The sequence below is a fragment of the Meles meles genome, chromosome 4 (assembly GCF_922984935.1).
Source record: "Meles meles chromosome 4, mMelMel3.1 paternal haplotype, whole genome shotgun sequence".
Classification (NCBI taxonomy): Eukaryota; Metazoa; Chordata; class Mammalia; order Carnivora; family Mustelidae; genus Meles; species Meles meles.
In genome coordinates, this window is record NC_060069.1 from 104,121,774 (window position 1) to 104,142,327 (window position 20,554).

At 44.6% G+C, this 20,554-nt stretch overlaps 2 protein-coding genes across 3 annotated transcripts in view; one reads left to right on the forward strand and one right to left on the reverse strand.

The window, feature by feature from the left end:
• Nucleotides 1-702: 702 nt before the first annotated feature.
• Nucleotides 703-20,554, reverse strand: part of PLCXD2 (phosphatidylinositol specific phospholipase C X domain containing 2) — a 52,461-nt gene continuing 32,609 nt past the window's right edge. Inside the window, exons 3-4 of one of the 2 annotated variants that reach the window (XM_046003268.1) lie at nt 16,079-16,320; nt 703-4,779 (exon numbers count right to left, since the gene is read on the reverse strand). In XM_046003268.1, the coding sequence (XP_045859224.1) occupies nt 4,620-4,779; nt 16,079-16,320 (402 nt within the window). In that variant the 3' untranslated portion in view covers nt 703-4,619. Of the gene's footprint in view, nt 4,780-13,088; nt 13,309-16,078; nt 16,321-20,554 lie in introns of those variants that run through there. The other variant, XM_046003269.1, reaches the window with a different exon arrangement.
• LOC123940000 (ATP-dependent RNA helicase DDX18-like) lies at nt 5,827-10,897 on the forward strand. Its single transcript, XM_046002251.1, is given in 7 exon segments — nt 5,827-5,853; nt 8,692-8,779; nt 8,782-8,950; nt 8,991-9,022; nt 9,025-9,169; nt 9,171-10,070; nt 10,072-10,897. Coding segments are annotated over 7 exon segments (2,016 nt in total). The 3' UTR covers nt 10,727-10,897.

Sequence of the window (20,554 nt, forward strand, 5' to 3'; positions counted from 1 at the left end):
CCAAGATGACATTTGTGAGTGACAAAGTTGTGATGGCAAATACTAGAAAGCCATCTGAGGCAGAAGGCCAAGGAAGACTGGAAAGGTAGGAGAATTTTGAGGGACAACCATGTTCTATGCCACAGAAAACAAAACTTCCCGTCAGGATATTTGATGTTATCAGTTTCTGTTCATTCCCTCGAGCATAATAAGACCGTTTAGTATGCACTTGGGAAAGCCCACCTCTCAGGAACTCGAGTGCTTGCTGGCTGATTTCACGCAGCTCCACTCATCTCATTCGATGGACGACTAAAGTCGCGACTGTCGCGCCAGTTCCATCATCCTATGATGAACCCAAATAGTATTTCTTCACACATGCAGCACAGGGACATACAATTTAACCATAAGGGGCCTGATATTTTGGGGAGCTAGTCCACCAAGTTTTGCAGAACAGCACTAATGTGGCAGACAGCATCTTTATTCCAGATTAAGGATCCAAGGCAGATGTAGCACAGGGTCACTGAACTAGAAAGCCAGAAAGAGAGAAGTCTCATGGCTGGGACCCACTTGTTAGCCTGTTCTGTTTCCCAGAACCTCCCAGTAAAAAACTGTAGTCAGGGGTGCCTGGGTGGCTCAGTGGGTTAAGCCGCTGCCTTCGGCTCAGGTCATGATCTCAGGGTCCTGGGATCGAGTCCCACATCGGGCTCTCTGCTCAGCAGCGAGCCTGCTTCCCCCCCCGCCTCTGCCTGCCTCTCTGTCTACTTGTGATCTCTCTCTGTCAAATAAATAAATAAAATCTTTAAAAAAAAACAAAACTGTGGTCAGCCAATAAAGAACATTACAAAAACTTCACCAGAGGCATGAACTCATTTGATGAGATGACCTGAAGTTGTAGCCCTAGTGCTTCAATGAAGAGAAACCATTTCATTTCAGTTGGAATTTCTTCTGTTTCTCCACCGTTAGCTTAGCACTAAAGCTTAGCACTAAACTTTCTTACCACTTTGTAATCATGTCTCTTTGGGGGACACTTTCTTATGGCAGGATTCAGAAAAACAGAAACAAAATCTTGACCCACCACAAAACTGCATTTCGTTCCAGAGTGTTCCACCACGTCACCTTCTTGAACAGAAACATCCACTTTGTGATGTGAATGTGAGGTCATGAAAGAAGAACTAGGATTCTTAAGATTAACTGTGACCTGGGCTCAGATCTTGTGCTTTTCCTTGAGTTTATATAAAAATCCTGGGTTTGGACTGTCGCCTAACTATTCTCAAGAATTCAAGGGTCTGGACTCAGTGCTGAGGAAATAACTAAATGTAATTATTAGAGGTCTTATACAGCATATATATAATAGTTCTTGGTATGACCCTCTCCAGTTTGCCATTAGTTTAAAATTTAAACCACAATCATTTATCATCCCTTCCATCAGTTCCATCTTGACTTCTCTCTCCAGCCCTAAGAATATGTTCTGTGCCCATAAAACCACTGTGGTACCTCTTATAGGCTCCAAGTTCAAGCCTTTAAACAGTGCTCTAATCTAACTGAAACCTGTGATTGTCCCCTTGGCCACAAAGCCATGGAAATGCGGCGAATGGTCCAGAGAGTTCATGAAAAATTCAGCCTACATTTCAGAAGAACTATGGTCCCAAATCCTGTGAAACGAAAGCCCTCTTTGGCTCAGTCAAGTAGCTCTTTAGTTGATCTTGGAAGTGAATTCTGAGTAAGCACGATAGCCTTGTTTGATCTTCTGAGAATAAATGATGTAGTTGGGTCAACCATTTTTATGTCATAGATCCAAAGTCTATTGTCCCTCTGATCACGGAGTCTCCTGCTTGGCGTTAGGTCCAAGAGCAGAATGCATACCTCCTTTGCGATATGTTGAACGACTTTTTCTTGGAGCAGAGATTCTGTCAGTTCAAGGGTGTTTATCAAGGGCGAACTGCAAATAATCTTGCTCCCATCTCCCAGAACTCCTGGGCAGAATTCGAGAATGCAAGCCAGGCTGGCGACCCAGAGCAGTAAGAAGGGGTGAGCACCTGCACTTGCCACATAGAGCAGGACTCTATGCCCATAACCTTGGGACCATTTCCTGTGCTTTTGTGTCATGCTTGATGACTTTTCTCTTACCAGGCAAATACTGAGATGCACTTAAATGTTACAACCCAAGTGAAGTGCAAATATATCTTTTAAAACGAAAGGAAAAAATCAAGTAAACATTTCACTGAACAGTCAGCAGCCCTTGGGTGTCACTTGCATCCTGTGTAGGTACCCGCCAACAGACCTGGCCTCATAGCACCGAGCACCTGGACAAAGCTGAGGCTCAAATAAAACAGAGCAGAGTAATTCTCCTCTTGCCTCCTGATCTCTTTGCCAAGTTACAAAGGATTAAAAGAGGGGAGACCATCTAGTCCCTAGAAATCAATCAAGAGTTAAAAATAAGACCAAAATGAAACAATAACAACACAAATGAAATCCTGAGGGTAGGCCAGGGATTTCCAAGCTTGTCACTGGGGTTCAACAGCAGAACTGAAGAACAATTGAAAAAGCGAGGGCACTTCTGTTCTTACTCCTTTCCACGGAAGGCCCTAAAAAATGGGACAGTACAATCCCAGAAGCCTTTCGGAGTGGGGGCTCGAATGCAAGAACAGGAAAAGTTACGCCAGATTTTCCCAGAGGCATTTGTGTGTGACCCCCGCTTTAGCCACGGGAGCTAAAGGTCAGGGATGATCCGACTTTATAGAGACGCTGGAAGAGCGCGAGCTCGCCCTGGGGCCTGCCGCCACACAGCGGTGAGCACCGGCAGAGGAGGAATGGCGAGCCCCTTGAGGGGGCGGGGTGGCCCAATGGCCCTTACACATACACACATCTGTCCAGGAGTACATGTTTATCTTTCTGCCTTAAGAATCCAGAGGTGACCTTTCCTTAGGGATCCTCAGACAGATCTGAGCAGCATTGGCATGTACACACACCCATGCCCAGTTTTCTTTCCAGATCCTTCCTTTCCAACCCTTTATAAGAAGTCTCCCTCAAGAACTGAGGGTTCTTCATGACCCACTCCAGTTCGGGGCCCGGGAGGGGCTTCTCTGCTCTGGGCCACACTCACACAATGCACACTGTCCCGACAGGTCTAGGGGAGCTGGGAACATCTGCAGGCGAGGCAGAGGTCACTCAGAGGTCACTCACAGTCCTGAAACGCACGGGCCTGTTGAAGAGCAGGGCAGCGTCGGCCTGGGTGAGAAAAGTTCAGGCAGCTCCTTTGTGAGTGCTCTTGAGGTAAGAAGCACTGAAGATAATTGTTCTATAAATAAATAAATGGATAAATAAATAAATAAATAAATAAATACAAACACACACAAGAGGGCTTGCTCTGGATAAGTACCTCTTATCCATTCAAAAAAACCCAAAATCCCCTCTTGAGTGTCACAGCCCTCGTGCAGTGGCGATTAGTAGGCTCAAGACAACCTGCAAGAAGTAGAGCTATCAAGACACAAACTGGAAATGTTCCAACACCGCGCATCTCTCACTTGATGACACACAAGTCATCCTGAATGTCCCCGAGGTAGTCTGGTTTTTCAAGGAGTTACAGAACAGCTCCAAACCCGCTCGGAGCTTCCTCCTCAAATCCACTGCACTTCCCCACGCATCCTGTGGCTGTCTCCGCCGGGCCACGCTCGAGATGCTTTCCGTTAGCATTAACGTTAGCGTTACGCCTCACAGCGCAAACCTGGGTCCTTGGCAGATGGCAACGAAATGCAATTCCAAGATCCGGCTTGAAGATGCCGTTCCAAAGAGGGCTTTGCCAAAAGGAGGCAGGAGTTTACCTGGCAGCCATTTGGGAAAAAGCTTGGAGGATTAAACCAAAGAAATGCGGCATGCAGCACACAGGCATGTCTGTCTCTTGTCGGGCGCCACACTGAAAGGACCTCCCACCATTGTTCCTTTCACTTTTGAGAAGGGGCCGAGAGAAGCTGAAAGGAATCAATGTTTTACAACTGGGAAACACATTTTGATACCAAAGGCAATATGCAGAGTTTATCTAAAGAACGAAGGTGCCCAGTTCCCAAGCAGAAGCTATGTAAGAACAGCTTGTGGCTGGAATGGCCTGGTGACAAAGAAGTCTTACTCTCCAGGGAAGAAGTGGTGACATTCAGCATGCCAGAGAGAACTGGTGCTGGCCCTTTTCTCCCTCAAAGCCCCAGGCTGATGTTAGAGCCACCCCACAGGGCCTTCCACACCTGCCATGAGCCATTCTTTTGCTAAGAATGCCTTTCTGGTTCAGTCTTCTCACAGGCTCACACATAACATCCTGGAAGACAGTAGGAAACCGGGCCAACTCGGAGACACTCAAAGGGAAGCCAGAGACCCCATTTCCACATTACATTCAGCATCATGAACCATTGGGGAGACCCTGACTTTGACCACACGAAACATGCTTCTTCCCTTGGACTTCAGTTTTTTAAAAAGTCTCATTTGGGAAAAATGCAACTCAAAGCTCTGTAATTTTATCCAAATGGCTCTAGGAAGAGGGGAAAACGCCCTCCCTCTCCTCCTTCCCCATCACTGCCAGGCGCTGTCCTAACAGGAAACCCTTCAGAACTCTGGCCTGGATCAACAAAGTCAGCACTAAAATAAAAATCGAATCAGCATTTAGCCAGAGCTCTGTCCTCCTGGAGGAGGTCATTCAATTCAATGACAGTCGTGGCGAAATCCACCAGGTCCACGAAGTCAGATGTGATGATGTTGACACCCGCGGCCCCGGGCTTCTGAGTTTTCACCCAGTCCAGGATGGCAGGAAGATTCCTACATGGAGACAGAACAAGAGAGTAGAGTTGAAAGGACTCTTCCAGAAATGGAAACAATGCATTTCCATTCATGTAACAAAAGTATGTCAATAAAAGCACGAGTCCCCGGCAGTTCGTCCACTGAAGCTTTAGATCTCGTTCAGGGATGAAGTAATGTCTATTCTAACAGAGAACTGTATTTACAGGGTTTCTGTGCTGGAAGAGGAGATTATCTGCCTCAAGCACCAAAGAGATAACAATGTCAGGAGGACCTTGAAAGACTAAGATCAAGATCCTAATTATTGGTTGGTTCTCTAATTTTTTTTTAAAGATTTTATTTATTTATTTGACAGACAGAGATCACAAGCAGGCAGAGAGGCAGGCAGAGAGACAGAGAGGAGGAAGTAGGCTCCCTGTCAAGCAGAGAGCCCTATGCGGGACTCGATCCCAAGACCCTGAGATCATGACCTGAGACGAAGGCAGAGGCTTAATCCACTGAGCCACCCAGGCGTCCCTCTAATTTTTTTTAATCATGAAAATTTTCAAACATATTGCAACACTGAAAGAAATTTATAGTAAGGGTGTGCACCACTTAGCTTCTACCACTAACATTTTATAGTACGTGCCTGCCACATAGCTTCCATCCACCCATCACTCTACCCTTCCATCAAGACATCTTAAATTTTTGACAAATTCCAACTGCAACAATCTATACACATGCCCCAAATACCCCAGTACACATATCATTAACAAGGACTCAATATTTAATTTTTCTTTTGACATAAACTTGCATCCAATAAAATGGGCAACTCTTCAGTGTGCACTAGTTGAGTTATGACAAATGTATACATGTAAAGCACACCCGTGTCGAGGTACAGAACATCACCAGCACACCAGAAGGTTACTGCATGTTCCTTATCAATCCTGGCCCGCATCCTCCCAGGGGCAACAATGATTCTAATTTATTTTTCTACCATTGATTAAATTTGCCTGTTCTAGAACTTCATGTAAGTTCTAGTAGTTTACGATACGTCTTCTTTTGTGTGACGCTCTTTCACTCAGCAGTATGGTTTTGGAATCCATCCACGTGGATGTAACCATCAATAGCTTGTTCTTCGTCTGAATCACTGCACTATCCCACTGCATGAATTACTGTAGTTTTCTCACTCGTGAGTAAATGGGATGTTACTAATTTTTGGATATTATGGCTAAAACTGTTAAGGGCATTCTTATCTCAGTCTTTTTGTGAATATTTATTTTCATTTCTTTTGGATAAATACCAAGGACTGGAATTGCTTTATTACATGGTAGCTTTACATTTAGTTTTTTAAGAAACTTCCAGATCTCTTCCCAAAGAGGCTGTTCTATTAAATATTCCATTCAACAAAGTATGAGAGTTCTGGTTGCTTCAGAGCAAAATTTGGCACGATTAGTCTCTTTAATTTTAGCCATTCTAGGGGGTATGTAAAGATATCTAAGAGTGTTTTAATTTGCATTCTTCTAATGACTAATAAGCCTGAGCCATTTGTAATGTACTTATTGGCCACTTGTATGTCTACTTTGGGAAGTACCTGCTCAATTCTTTTACCCATTCTTTTCTTTTTCTTTTAATTGTTGAGTTATAAAAGTTATTTATATATTCCAGACACTAGTGTTTTCTCGGATATGCTTTTGCCATTTTATCCTGCCTATAGCTTGCCTACTAATTTTCTTTTTTTTGATTTTATTTATTTATTTGGCAGAGAGAGGTCACAAGTAGGCAGAGAGGAAAGCAGAGAGAGAGAGAGGGAAGCAGCTTCCCCGCCAAGCAGAGAGCCTGATGTGGGACTCAATCACAGGACCTCGAGATCACGACCCAAGCCGAAGGCAGCAGCTTAACACATGGAGCCACCCAGGCTCCCATAATTTTCTTAATAGCCTATTTTGGCGAGCTCAATTCCTTAAATTCTTTTCTTTTTTAATTTCTGTGACTTATCTTGGAAACTTTTCCCAGTCCCAAAGTCCCAAGTCACAAAAATATATTCCTGTTTTCTTTTATAAGCTTTGTGGCTTTCACTTTCCTGTTAGATCCCAAATCCATCTCAAGCTAATTTTTATATATGGTATGAAGTAGGGGTTGGGGTTCACTTCTCCCATATGGATATACAGTTATTTCAGAAGTGTGAGTGGGTTCTTAATGGACCGATGCTGACTCAGTGGTCTCACAAACACCGTTGGTTGGTCACATTTTAAAATCCAAGTATTTTCCATGTAATAGCCAGAATGTTTTGTCCAAAGCAGCTCATAATTTAGTGACATCAACAAGTGACAACAATTTAATGTGATACCTTCCGTATTAGCAGGAAATGTAAATATCATGGAGGGCAGAGAGGAGGGCACAGTGAAATGTATGCCATAGTCTGGCATCTGGGGAGACTTTAAGGAAGACACAACCCATGGTTTATGTTTTGGTTAAGGACCTAGAGATTTTTTTTTTAAGATTTATTTATTTATTTATTTATTTTTTAAAGATTTTATTTATTTATTTGACAGATAGAGATCACAAGTAGGGAGAGAGGCAGGCAGAAAGAGAGAGAGGAGGAAGCAGGCTCCCTGCCAAGCAGAGAGCCCGATGCGGGGCTCGATCCCAGGACCCTGGGATCATGACCTAAGCGAAAGGCAGAGGCTTTAACCCACTGAGCCACCCAGGCGCCCTTTAAGATTTATTTTATTCACTTATTTGAGAGAGAGCAAGAGCAAGCAAGAGTGGGGTGGAGAGGGAGGATTAGAGGGAGAGGGAGAAATAGGCTCTCTGCTGAAAAGGGAACCTGATGCAGGGCTCGATCCCAGGACCCAAGGATCATGACCTGAGTCAAAGGCAGATGCTTAACCCAGCCATCCTGGGACTGGAGATTTTTCAGGAAGGATTTGCTCTAGGCCAAAATTAAAAATACTTTTATCTTAAGGGGCTCCTTTCTCTTCCTCTGGTGATGCTCTCCTTGGTTGTCATCTTCTCTTTCCAAGCTGCCCTCCCTTTAAGTATACATCCCAACTTCTCAGTCTCCTCCTAAATGACCCTGTCAAGTCCTTGCTAGCATTTCTTTTTCTCTTCTCATGACAACAATGATCAGTCCTGGGTCACTTCCCTCACTCAGTGGACTCGAGAACTGGCCATGGGCTAGAAAACGCATTTCATAAACCAATTTGCATTTTTATGTTAGTAGGTTAATTAGGATTTAGTAAGCTGCCATCACAGGAGTAGGTCCATTTTTAACTGGGTCTCCTGAAGATTTAATTACCTCAATTAATCGCCACCTTAACTTCTTCAATTTCTTTATGCCTCAGTCTTTCCCCCTGTAAAATGGGGATACTACTACTACTTATCTCATGTAGATTTGGTGGGAGGGGGATTAAATAAGGTAATACATGTGAAGTGCTTAGAACTTCGCCTGGGATATAGTAAGAACTAGGTGAGTGTTTGGCATGAGAGGAGAAATCATACATGGTAGACTGTAGGGTGGAGATATTTTGCCAAGGGCAAGGTGCCAGAGGTACAGTCTTCCTTTGGCGATAGAGACCTAGGATACACAGTGGCCCACAGGAGGCCACTGTAGTCCTGAGCCTGACCCATTCAAGACTTCTTTCTCTTTGTCTTTTTAAAAAAAGATTTATTTTTATATTTTAGAGAGAGAAAGAGACACACACACAGACAAAGACTGGGGGGCAGAGAGAATCTCAGGCAGACTGCGAGCTCAGCACAGAGCCCCACTCGGGGCTCTATCCCCCGACCCTGAGATCACAACACTGAGATGACAATGTGAGCAGAAACCGAGTCAAGCCGCTCACCCGACTCTGCCACCTGGGTGCTGCAAGAGGAAGGAATGTCAAGCCAGTAGCCGAGCTGTAGCACCACAGTGGAGATGCTTCACCAACAACCCGCCCCGCACCACAGTGGAGATGCTTCAACAACCCGCCCCATCTACCCATGAGACTCCTGCGCAAGAAGATAGAGAAACACAACCTCAGATTGCGCCAGCAGAACTTAAACTCCAGGGAGCCTCCGATGGGAGCTTATCAGAAACTCAAAATGGAGATATGTCTGAAGAAACAGTGGGAGGTGGGGAGGTTAAAAAATCCCTGAAATGGTCTGTGAGTGGGGGGGCTCGTCAGAAGCCCAGAATGGAGAGAGAACTAAAGAAACGATGGAAACCGTTCAAGTTTAAAAAAAAAGAAAGAAAGAAAGAAAGAAAGAAAGAAATCTACCATAGTAATCAATGGCGAAGCACCAAACAGCCTCCTAATTCAGAACCAAAAAAGAAGAAGAAAAAGAGAAAAATGGTGGACGATGCCAGGCCTGATACCAAAAAAGTGAAAACTAAAGACAAAGGGGACTCTGAAGAAGGGACTCAAGCTCCCGAAGAGACAGAAAACTGTGGAGAAGCCGGATGATCAGGAAGAGGACAGCAAAGTGCCCAGCCTGCCCCTAGGACTGACAGGAGGTTCTGAGGATATTTCCTTTGCTTCTCTTACCGATCTTGTCAATGAGAACACTCTGAGGGCAATAAAAGAAATGGGTTTTACAAACATGACTGAAATTCAGCATGAAAGTGTCGCACTTCTGGAAGGCAGGGACCTTCTAGTGGCTGCAAAAACAGGCAGGGGCAAAACGCTGGCATTTCTCATCCCTGCCCTCAAACTCATTGTCAAGTTGAAGTTCATGCCTAGGACCGGAACCAGAGTTCTTATCCTCTCACCTGCTAGGGAACTAGCCATGCAGACTTTCGTTGTTGTTAAGGAGCTAATGACACACTATGTTCACACCTACGGGTTGACAATGGGCAGCAGCAACAGATCGGCAGAAACACAGGAACTTGGTAATGGGATCAACATCATCGTGGCCACCCCAGGCCCCCTCCTGGACCCCATGCAGAATACCCCAGGATTTATGTCTAAAAATCTACAGTGTCTGGTTATTGATGAGGCTGATCGTATCTTGGAGGTTGGGTTTGAAGAGGAATCAAAACAAATTATTAAACTTCTGCCAACACGCAGGCAAACCATGCTCTTTTCTGCCACACAAACTCGAAAAGTTGAGGACCTGGCGAGGATTTCTTTGAAAAAGGAGCCATTGTATGTTGGTGTTGATGACGATGAAGCTAATGCAACAGTGGATGGACTTGAGCAGGGCCATGTTGTTTGTCCCCCAGAAAAGAGCTTCCTCTTGCTCTTTACATTCCTTAGGAAGAACCGGAAGAAGAAACTGATGGTCTTCTTTTCATTCTCTAAGTCCGTGAAATACCACTGTGGGTGGCTGAACTACATCGATTTGCCCGGCCAGTCAGGGAAGGCAGAAGCAAAATAAGCATAGAGCTGCATCCTTCCAGTTCTGCAACGCAGATTCAGGGATACTGCTCTGCACCGATGTGGCAGCGAGAGGGCTGGGTATTCCTGAAGTCGACTGGATTGTTCAGAATGACCCTCCAGATCACCCCAAGGAAGATAGTCATCATGTAGGAAGAACAGCCAGAGGCCTAAACAGGAGAGGGCATGCCTTGCTCATTTTACGCCCTGAAGAACTGGGTTTCCTTCATTACTTGAAGCAATGCAAGGTTCCATTAAGTGAATTTGAGTTTTCCTGGTCCAAAATTTCTGACATTCAGTCTCAGCTTGAAAAATTGATTGAAAAGAACTACTTCCTTCATAAGTCAGCCCAGGACACGTATAAACCCTACATTCAAGCATATGATTCCCATTCTCTGAAACAGATCTTCAATGTTAATAACTTAAATTTGCCTCAAGTTGCTCTGTCGTTTGGTTTCAAGGTGCCTCCTTTTGTTGATGTGAACATGAACAGCAATGACTGCAAGCTTAAAAAGAGAGGAGGCGGCGGTAGGTTCGGCTACCAGAAAGCCAAGAAAGTTGAGAAGTCCAAAATCTTCAAACACATAAGCAAGAAGTCCTCCAACAGTCGGCAATTCTCCCACTAAAGACGCTAAAGACCTTCCTTTTGTCTTGAATCGCTTTGTCCTGAAATGGACTCCCCCCTCCTTTGTCTAACAAAGGAATTTTAGCTTCAGGATTGGGACTGATGGAACAGAAGTATGAGTTGGTGTGGGTTGCAAGCTCTGGGCACTGATACTTCCAGGAGATACGGCTCTTATTTGGGGATGTAAAACATTTCAGTTTTTCAGTATTTCTAGTATTTCAGTTCAGTATTTCTAGGTTGTTCAAGAGCAAAGCAAGGGATCTTTTGGATTGTGTTGGACAACAGAGTATTTTAAATCTTTTGCCTCCAAATTCATCATTGTTTGGGGGGGTCGGGTATTTTTTTAAAATTTAAAATCAAGTAATTAACATAAAATATATCATTGGTTTCAGAGATGGAGTTAGGTGATTCATCAGTCTTCTATATGCCCAGTGCTCATTACATCATGTGCCCTCCGTAATGTCCATTACCCAGTTCAGCCTCCCTTAGGAGGCAGTGACCTGGTAAACTGGGGGTGGTGATGCAGATTATCTCAGGTTTCCTGTTTTTCTTTTTGTTTTTTTGTTTTGGTTGTTTATTGGACTTTAACCATAGTTCTTGATCTCCCCTGAAAATGCTGCTGTGTCTAGGAAGCACATTACATTAAAGGTGGCATTGGTTTTTATATATGCCAGATTTTAAAGCAGTTGAGGCTTTCCCATTTTTTTTTAAGAGCAGAAAGTGTGGACTGTTTGTCATTGTTACTTGAATAAATCACCCTTAGCAGTCCTAACATTTGTTGGAAACAGTGGGAACCTGAGATTTTTGAGCCTCATTTACACCAATTTATGTATAATAATAATAATAATAATAATAATAGTAATATAAAATCCACAAGCCAGGGATGCCTGGTTGATTCAGTCAGCAGACCATGTGACCCTTGATCTCAGGGTTCAAGCCCCACATTGGGTGTAGAGCTTACTTAAAAAATAATAATAATAATAAAGATAGAAAGAAGGGCGCCTGGGTGGCTCAGTGAGTTAAGCCTCTGCCTTCTGCTCAGGTCATGATCTCAGGGTCCTGGAATCGAGCCCCGCATCGGGCTCTCTGCTCAGCGGGGAGCCTGCTTCCCCCTCTCTCTGCCTGCCTCTCTGCCTACTTGTGATCTCTGTGTGTGAAATAAATTAAAAAATCTTAAAAAAAAAAAAAAAAGAAAGAAAGAAAGAAAAGAAAACGGAAAAGAAAAAAAAAACTACTAGTCGGTGTTTAGATATGAAATGCTGGCGCCATCTTCTGGTCATCATGGGGAAATGAGCACTAAAGGCTTGGTAGCAACTCCAGGGGACTCCAACCAGAGCCAAAACCACAGGAGATCCCTGGAGCCTGAGCAGAGCAAGGTGGGAAAGGCATCCTCCTGTGGTCTCCGGTGACAAAGAGCTCCATGTCAGCTTCGGGTTGCAGGTATCAACCTTCCTCAAGGCAAGGATCAAATAACCGGGATTACGTACAAAGACAGGAAAATGTAGAACGCCCTGTGAGGAGAAGCCGCTTTATTTTCTTAACTCCTGGCCTTTAGCAAGGAGAGATCCGGCAGAAAGCTCAACAGGCCTGTGAAGCCCCAGGTGTCATGAGCAGAGCAGTGCGGTAGAAACTTCCCTTTGCCTTTGAGGCCCACTGAGAAGAAGGCTGAGCCTTGGTGTTTCTGGGTTTCTTTCACATAGAGATGGTAGGCCTACTTTGTGCCAGTCACTGTGGTAGGCATTTGATGCTCAGACTGTGCAGTTTCGTGAAGTAGTATTAACCCTCTAAGTGGCGGGAAAGAGACAGCTCAGAGAGCTCAGGAAATTTGTCCAAGGCCAGCCTGTTGCTAAGAGACTACACTGGTAGGGGCGCCTGGGTGGCTCAGTGGGTTAAGCCTCTGCCTTCGGCTCAGGTCATGATCTCAGGGTCCTGGGATTGAGCCCTGCATCAGGCTCTGCTCAGCAGGGAGCCTGCTTCTTTTCCTCTCTCTCTGCCTACTTGTGATCTCTGTCTGCCAAATAAATAAATAAAATCTTTAAAAAAAAAAAAAGAAAAAGAAAAGAGACTACACTGGTGTGCTAGGGCTGCCACGGAAAATGCCAGACTGGGTGGCTTCAACAACAAAAATGTACTTTCTCACAGTTCTGAGACTGGGAGTCTAAGATCCAGATGTTGGCAGGTTTGAGTTCTTCTGCGGTTTCTCTCCTTGACTTGTAAATGGCCGCCTTCTTGCTGTGTCCTCGCGTCACCTTTTTTCTGAACACACACACCCCTGGGGTCTCTTTGTGTGTCCAAATTTCCTCCTTTTATAAGGACACCAGTCAGACTGGATTAGGACCCCCAATGGCCTCATTTTAACTTAATCACCTCTTTAAAGACCCAATCTCCAGTGGTCACATCCTGAGATACTGGGGCTTAGAGCTTCAACATAGGAATTTCCAGGGAACATAATTCAGCCCACAACAGGGACCAGGTCAGGCTTCAATCTCAGGCTTCTGACTTCAGTCATGACTCCATGGCGGCTCTGTCCTTGAGCTTTGGCAAATCTTGCTTTCATTTAGTTCCAGTGAGAGTGCAAGGTTTCTAAGAATCAAGGGAAAATCTACCATAAAAATTCAGTCAGAATGGCTCTATTTTTCATGGCTTTGTTTGAGGGTGATGAATCAAAGCAAACAAGATCTTAGCTCCAAAGTTTCACTTAAGAGTTAGGTTAACTTCCCGCTTGGGGAAAAAAAAATCACCTCTACAATTGTAGGAAAATAAACCCATGTGGTCTTTTTTTCCTCTTGGTTAAGCTGATAACCAGTACTCAGGAGCCAGTCTGATAGCACCCCCTGTACTTCAGTTAGGACAGAGCTCCTGGGTATTAGAAATGCTTCTCTCCCATGCTTGTTCAATTGCCCAGAGGAAACGAGAGCCACACGTCCTGCTGGTGCTTGGGAATGAACTCTTTGACTTTGTTTCTCCCTCCAGTGGATGTGGAGGCCTAGGAATGCCTGCTGCATCCCTGTAATATTCTTGAGACCAGCAGAGTGGAGAGGCCCAGGGATTTTTCCAGTCTTGAGACATCTGCTGGCCACCAGGGAAGGCTCTGCCATGCTAGGATCCCTTGGCTTTGGCCACATGCCCCCATATTATCACTAAGTGAAAGAGCTTGGTGCTTCCTCTGCAGCCAGATGAGAGTTCTAGGAATTTACAGGTCTGAAAAGCACTGTGACTTTGTGTGTTCACAGCCAAAACTAGGAAGAGCTGCCCAGATTCTGGGAACAGTAAGACAATCACAGGCCAGTGGAGCAGAAAGGAGTAGAGTGTTGAAATATGCTATATTCAAGTTGCGTGGTGAGTATGGAAAAGGGCAGCAGCACAACAGTCAGAAGTCCAGAGTCAGGCACATTATTGACTCTCACCAGCTATGTGGGTCTGGGTCACTTAGCCTTACTAAGTCCCATCTGAAATGGGCACAGTAGGGGCACCTCAGTGGCTCAGTCGTTAAGTGTCTGCCTTCCGCTCAAGTCATGATCCCAGGGTCCTGGGACTGAGTCCCGCATTGGGCTCCCTGCTCAGCTGGGAGCCTGCTTCTCCTTCTGCCTGCTGCTCCCCCCTGCTTGTGCTCTCTCTCTCTCTGACAAATAAAGAATTTTTTTTTTAAAGGAGTGTTTGAAATGGGGACAGTAATGAGCTCTAGACCTGGAGGCTGGCTTAATTTAAGAATCATATGAAATCATCTGCAGGAGGATAATTTATATTCTAAATACAGTACACAGATATAACTTGTCCTTATTTTTAAATACGTTCTGTCCCTTATCAGTACAACTCTCTGCACAGACTTCATTATGTTATTTTCAGATTGCTTTATAGAAATTTACATGTTTATTTTTCCTGAGTGACTTAAGTTCCATGAGGACAAAGCCTGTATTGTTTCCCTATCATCTTTAGCTCTAGCTTCTCCTAAGTACTCAATCTTTTTTGTTGAATGAATGAATAATATTAGTCTACAAATTTGCCAGACACACGAGGACAATGGTGTGTTACATAAACATATAAAACAGGAAAGTCTGTCATTCTGGATCTTTCAGAGATACAGCATTGGTTTATGACATTCTCTTTTCCAGGTTCAGTATGAGTAATTCAGTCAGAACTTAGTGGAGCCACACCAGGGTATCTGGTTTTGTTTACGGCCAAGATAAGCAGGAGTTTTCACCAGGAAACAAAAGTTCAGGTTCTTCTTGCTGTCTGACCTCTTCCCTGATGAACTCCTGCTATCTGGAGTGATGCTATCCAAACTCAGAACCAAACAGGCACAGACACGTTTTTGGAAGAATCTTTCATTATGTAAAAGCTGGTGCTTTCTACCTGGAACTCAGGAACCAAAGTGGGTCCTGTAAATATCCTTGTTACCCAAACATATTTGCTTCCTCAGCTTAGATTGGGAGGATGCCCCATTCTCCAAATGTATTTATAAAATTCCCTTTATCTAAATCCACAGGTGCACACACACACATATGTACAGATATAAAAGCCAAGCTTTTTCTTGATGACTCCTGTCATCTCTGCTGTCCGGGATGAGATCATCTAATACAACACATCTGGACCTTCTGCTTAATGGTGCAGTCAGAATCCATTCTGCTCTGGGAAGGACCCGAAACGATGGAGCTGCAGGGACCATCCTGACGCTGCTTCTCAGGACTCACTGTCCCTACGGAAGAAACCTTTGCAGGCCACCTCTGAATCCCTAGCACCTAGCACAGCCTCATTCTCCTTTAATGCTTTTTAAATGAGCGGGTACTTGGGCCAGCTGCGCAGGGTGGGGGACAAGTATGTGATGTGATCACACAGCAGAAATGAACACACTGCTGTTGGCTTAAAGTGCTTTGCCCTAGCACCAACGTTGAGCGAGTACTTATGGTCCACTAGATATTTTAACAAAGTATTTACAAACCCTTTGGCCACGTTTAATGCAAACTGCCCCCAATGCACAGCTTTTCAAATATAAGTCTTTTAGTTTTTAGTTTTGTTGTTATTCTAAAATCTTCAAACTATATGATTTTACTGCTCCTTATTCAGAAGGGAATCAAGACAAGTTTTATTAAAACAAAAAACAAAAAACAGGGATGCCTGTTTGGCTCAGTTTGTTAAGCATCTGCCTTTCGCTCGGGTCTTGGTCCCAGGGTGCTGGGATCGAGCCCCATGTTGGGCTCCCTGCTCAGCGGGAAGCCTGCTTCTCCCTCTGCCTGCTGCTTCCCTTGCATGTGTGCACGCTCTCTCTCTCTCTCTCTCTCTCTCTCTGACAAATAAATAAAAATCTCAAATAACAATAACAAACCTTACTTGTGGGGGAGAAACAAGTTCTTACCTATGAACCAGAGTATTCTTGAGGCCACCAACCAGGCCTCGGGCGATGGTCTTCACTCTGGGGGTGAGAATGGCTTGAGAGACGTGGAAGGAGCCGCGTGGGGCCCGCTCACTCAGAGTGGTCTCCAAGAAGAGGATAAGTTTGTGCACACTTGTGGTGTTTGCCCAGGGCGCTGGGATCTTCTTTCCGGGCCACAGGAAGGGGTATTGCTTGTAGAAGGGACAGTGATAGAAAATGAGAACCTGAAACATTCGAAACAGAAAAAGGAGAACAATTCATGAATAAGCTGAATGTCAATTCCTTGGCTTCGCCCTGATTGTAGGAATAAAGGCAAACAAATATAAACATGTAGAAATTCAAGAATTGTATGTATGTGTGTATATATATATATAGAGAGAGAAACCAATAAGCAAAGATTTTAGCACTTCTATATGTCTGAACTTGAAGATGCTTTGTTTTTGTCACAAACACCTCTGGAAGTACGATAAAATCCTGAACCCCTTCTCAGATCACATTTTAAATGAATGTAAAAGATAAAATAGGCTTACAAAGGAAAGCAATGAGACCAAAATACAGCTATTAGTAGATTATCAATTTGTAATAAATTAGTGTACATGCTTTATAATAATACTTTAAATAAAAGGACTTTGTTGTAAATCTACTAAGTTCCATCATTTTGAGTTAGTGAGGAGTAAAAATGATATTTCAAATAACTGAAATGTGATACAGAAATACCTGTGATTTCTATGGGGACAAAATCACGGGTAGGGCCGATACTGTTGTGGCTGAGTGCCTGCGCTCATCATCAATGGGTATATGAATTTTCAGCTAGAGGTGAGAAGGAAGAAGTATGAAGATTTTCCCCATCCAAATCCACAGAGTGCTTAAATTCTGCCCATGCAGGGAGGGCCCTGTGGCCAGTGCCGTCTGCAAGGGAGGACTCCTTTGCTCATGAAATTGACGCTCCCAGGGTTGAGACCAACACCGTGCACTACTCAGGGACTACCCTGAGCTTCAATCATGGGAGCAGACTGAACAACATAACCCTTCCCAGGAAGGGGTGGGAAGGCGGTTTCCAGGAAAGACAGACTTCCAGGAAGCGGTGGGGCTTCAGTGGGACCCCTCGGGGCCGGTGGCGATTTTGGAAATAATTAGCAAGCCAGATCCACAGCATTAATTAGTTTCTGGGAGGCAGCCAAGGGACGGGGAGTTGCTATTTTCATTGTCCCAATTCAGAGCTCTGCTGCTTAGGTTTCTAGAAGTCGTCTATTTTTCCCTGCTCCCAAGCACCAGTAATCTCTTCCTGGAGGAATGTCCAGCATGTTTACACTCCCTGGACTGCCATCGTTGGATAGCTGGCCCCAGAGCATAATCCCCCAGGCACCTGAGAAGCACGGCTCTGAATGCGTGTCCGGTTTCCTGTGTGTTGAGCTCATGACCAAGGTGACTAACTGCTCCTGTGGACCCAGAGCAAGGGCGCGTCAGGCTGGGTGCACCCAACAGGCTAATAGTTGTTGTTTTTAATGGTGTTGAGTAATGTCTGACTGACTGCTAATGATGCCTGTGGTAAACACGTGTGTTAATGAGGTTAATCACAGGCTCATGGTAAGCAGATTGTCGGGGAGATTGGAAGGATTCCCTGCTGCTGGTGTAATTGGCTAGCTGGGAGGCTGGGGTCTCCTGCCTCCGAAAAGGAGGTAAGCTGTCCTGTGACATGGACGGTGGCAGCGAGATCCTTCCCTGCTGGGCCATTTTCAGAGCTGCCCGGCCCCTGAGCAGTGTTACCGCTGTTCTCTCTACCCTCCCTTAGAAAAGGTGCAAGTAGGACAAGCTATACAAAAGGGGCTCTAGGCCTTTCCTCGAGCGCCTGAGCAATCTGACCACAGGGTTAGAGGGAGGATTTCTGTTTACACGAGGACCTCAGTCCAGCAAACCAACTGTTATTCCGAGGGATTCTAGGGGCAGTGACTCCTGCGCTAGGGCCTGTGTTTTGCATATGCCTGTCTGCCTTGCTCTGCCATCTTTTTCTCTGAAATACTCTCCTCTCCAGCTCAGCAACTGATGTTCAGTTCTTCTCTGGAGACTCAGATTTGAAATCTACTTTCTTTTGAAAATTATTCCTTGACTGACCTCCTCTTATTCTGATGGGTCCTTTCCTGAAGGCTCCTGGACTAGAGATCTATGCTAGATACTATTTTTCAACTGATTGCTTACAAACCCCTTTCTTTATACAGTACATCTGAGGCAGTTTTACTTTGCAACTGTGTATTGGTTGTTGTTTATGAGTGTTATAGACTCTTACCTTTTCATTAAGATTCAAAATATTGCCAAACCGGGGCGCCTGGGTGGCTCAGTGGTTTAAGCTGCTGCCTTTGGCTCAGGTCATGATCTCAGGATCCTGGGATCGAGTCCCACATCGGGCTCTCTGCTCAGCAGGGAGCCTGCTTCCCTCTCACTCTCTCTGCCTGCCTCTCTGCCTACTTATGATCTCTCTCTGTCAAATAAATACATAAAATCTTAAAAAAAAATATTGCCAAACCGTAGATTGTCTTCTAATTGATTGTACCTCAAAACCCACAGCCATGGTGTACACCTATTGGTGAGCTGTGATGTCATTGTTATGTGTAGTAAATGAAATGTCACTGAATGGTAGTACACTTCTTGCTATGAAACTATAGTGATAAAATAATCAGGGGGTTCCCATGCAAGGCAGCTCTTTACATAATGAAGATTTAAAGTTTAACCACCAGTAGAGCCCTGCCTCCAGCAGGGGGTAGATCACTGATGGCTGTGAGGTCTCCGTTTAGCTTTTAAGAAGAGACATGGCAGGGAAAATTTGGGGAAGGCAAGAAGAGCAGGGAGATCCTAGAATTCAAATGGATGACACTCTCCCTTTTTCTTACAGGTCATCACAGAGTCTCTCCTTCATAATTTTTGGAGTAGCTATAGTTGGAAGACACAGATTAGTCCATACTTCAAAGCAAGGATGGCTCACCACTCTGCTGCTAGAATTTCTCTTTCCCCCCTCATCATTATTCCTGAAGACCCCTGTTACTCCTTCAGACTTCCAAACAATTTGGTGTGCAATATGGCAGTCCATCCAGGACACTAGCTGTGCGTAAAATTATAAAGCTATATTTATAACAGATATCTGATTGACAAACTTAGCTATACTGAGATTTAAGCTTACCTGAGTCCCACATTCAAAAGCCCTTCTACAGATCTACAGCCCTTTATCATTCTGTGAAACCTCTGAGACCTTCTGATAATAAAGAAAAGGGGTTTTTATTATAATGATCTATGCTCCTAGTTGTGAAAACAACCAAGATGAGGGAAAGGCCCTGGGATAGCATCAGAAGCCATGGGGAGCAAACAGCCGATGACTCTACCTCAGTTCTTGCCACTCACTAGGAACGTTCTCTCAGGCAAGTTGCTTAGTCTCTCTATGCCTCAGTTTACTCCTCTGTAAAATGAGGGTAACAAAACACCTATCTCACAGTGTTGTGGAGAGGATTCAACGTGCTAATCCATGTACCTAACACAGTATAAAGGCTCAATAAAGGTTAGCTATCAAGGTGACCTTGTCATTCCTATTATCTCATATTGTAAGAGAGACTCCACTGAGGAAAAAAAAATCTCCAAATTAGACTTGTGAGTCTGAAAAGATATCTAGCCAGATTGGGAGCACAGTTGTGATAAATATTTGGCCAAACATCATTACAAAGTTTTAGTGAGGAAAAGTGGCTTAGGTAAGTTTTAATAGATCCTGAGATCTAACTCATTAGCCTCTGTGGTGTCAAAGGTTTTAGCCCTTTCAGAGCCGAGCAAAACCACCTGGGGTTTCCAGTTCCTCAGGCCAAACCTGGGAGTCATCCGTGAAGCCCGTTTCTTTTGTGCCCCGAATCCCAACCATTGGAAAACCCTGTTGGCTCTACCTTCTGATAGATTCCAAATCTGATCACTTTTCCCACTAGCTCCTCACTGGTTCTCCTCCTTTCCCTGCCCTCCTACTCCTGCTGTCTTCCTACCAGCTACAGAGACCCTGTTACAATGTAATTCAGGATACAGCACGCTGTACAGAACCTTCCTCGCTCAGAGTGAAAGCCCGAGTTCCCACCCCATCGTCCATGATCTCTGACCCCCTTCCGCTGCTCTGCTCTCCAGCCCCATGGCCCCTGCTTCTCCCCAAAGAGAACCAGGCAGTGGAACCAGCAGTTCCTCTGCTGGGAAAGCTCTTCCCCAAATAGCCACATGACTAACTCCCTTGAACGTCTACCCCAATCACCCTATTTAAAATCGATACCAACCCTCCAATCTACAGAACTCTGGTTCCTTCCAACCATGCTTACCTTTCTGTTTTCATCGCTCATATCACTTTCTAGCATTTTATGCAATGTATTTATTATGGCAATTATCTATGGTCTCTTTCTTACACCTGAATGAAAGCTCCATGAAGGCAAGGATCTTTGTTTTTTT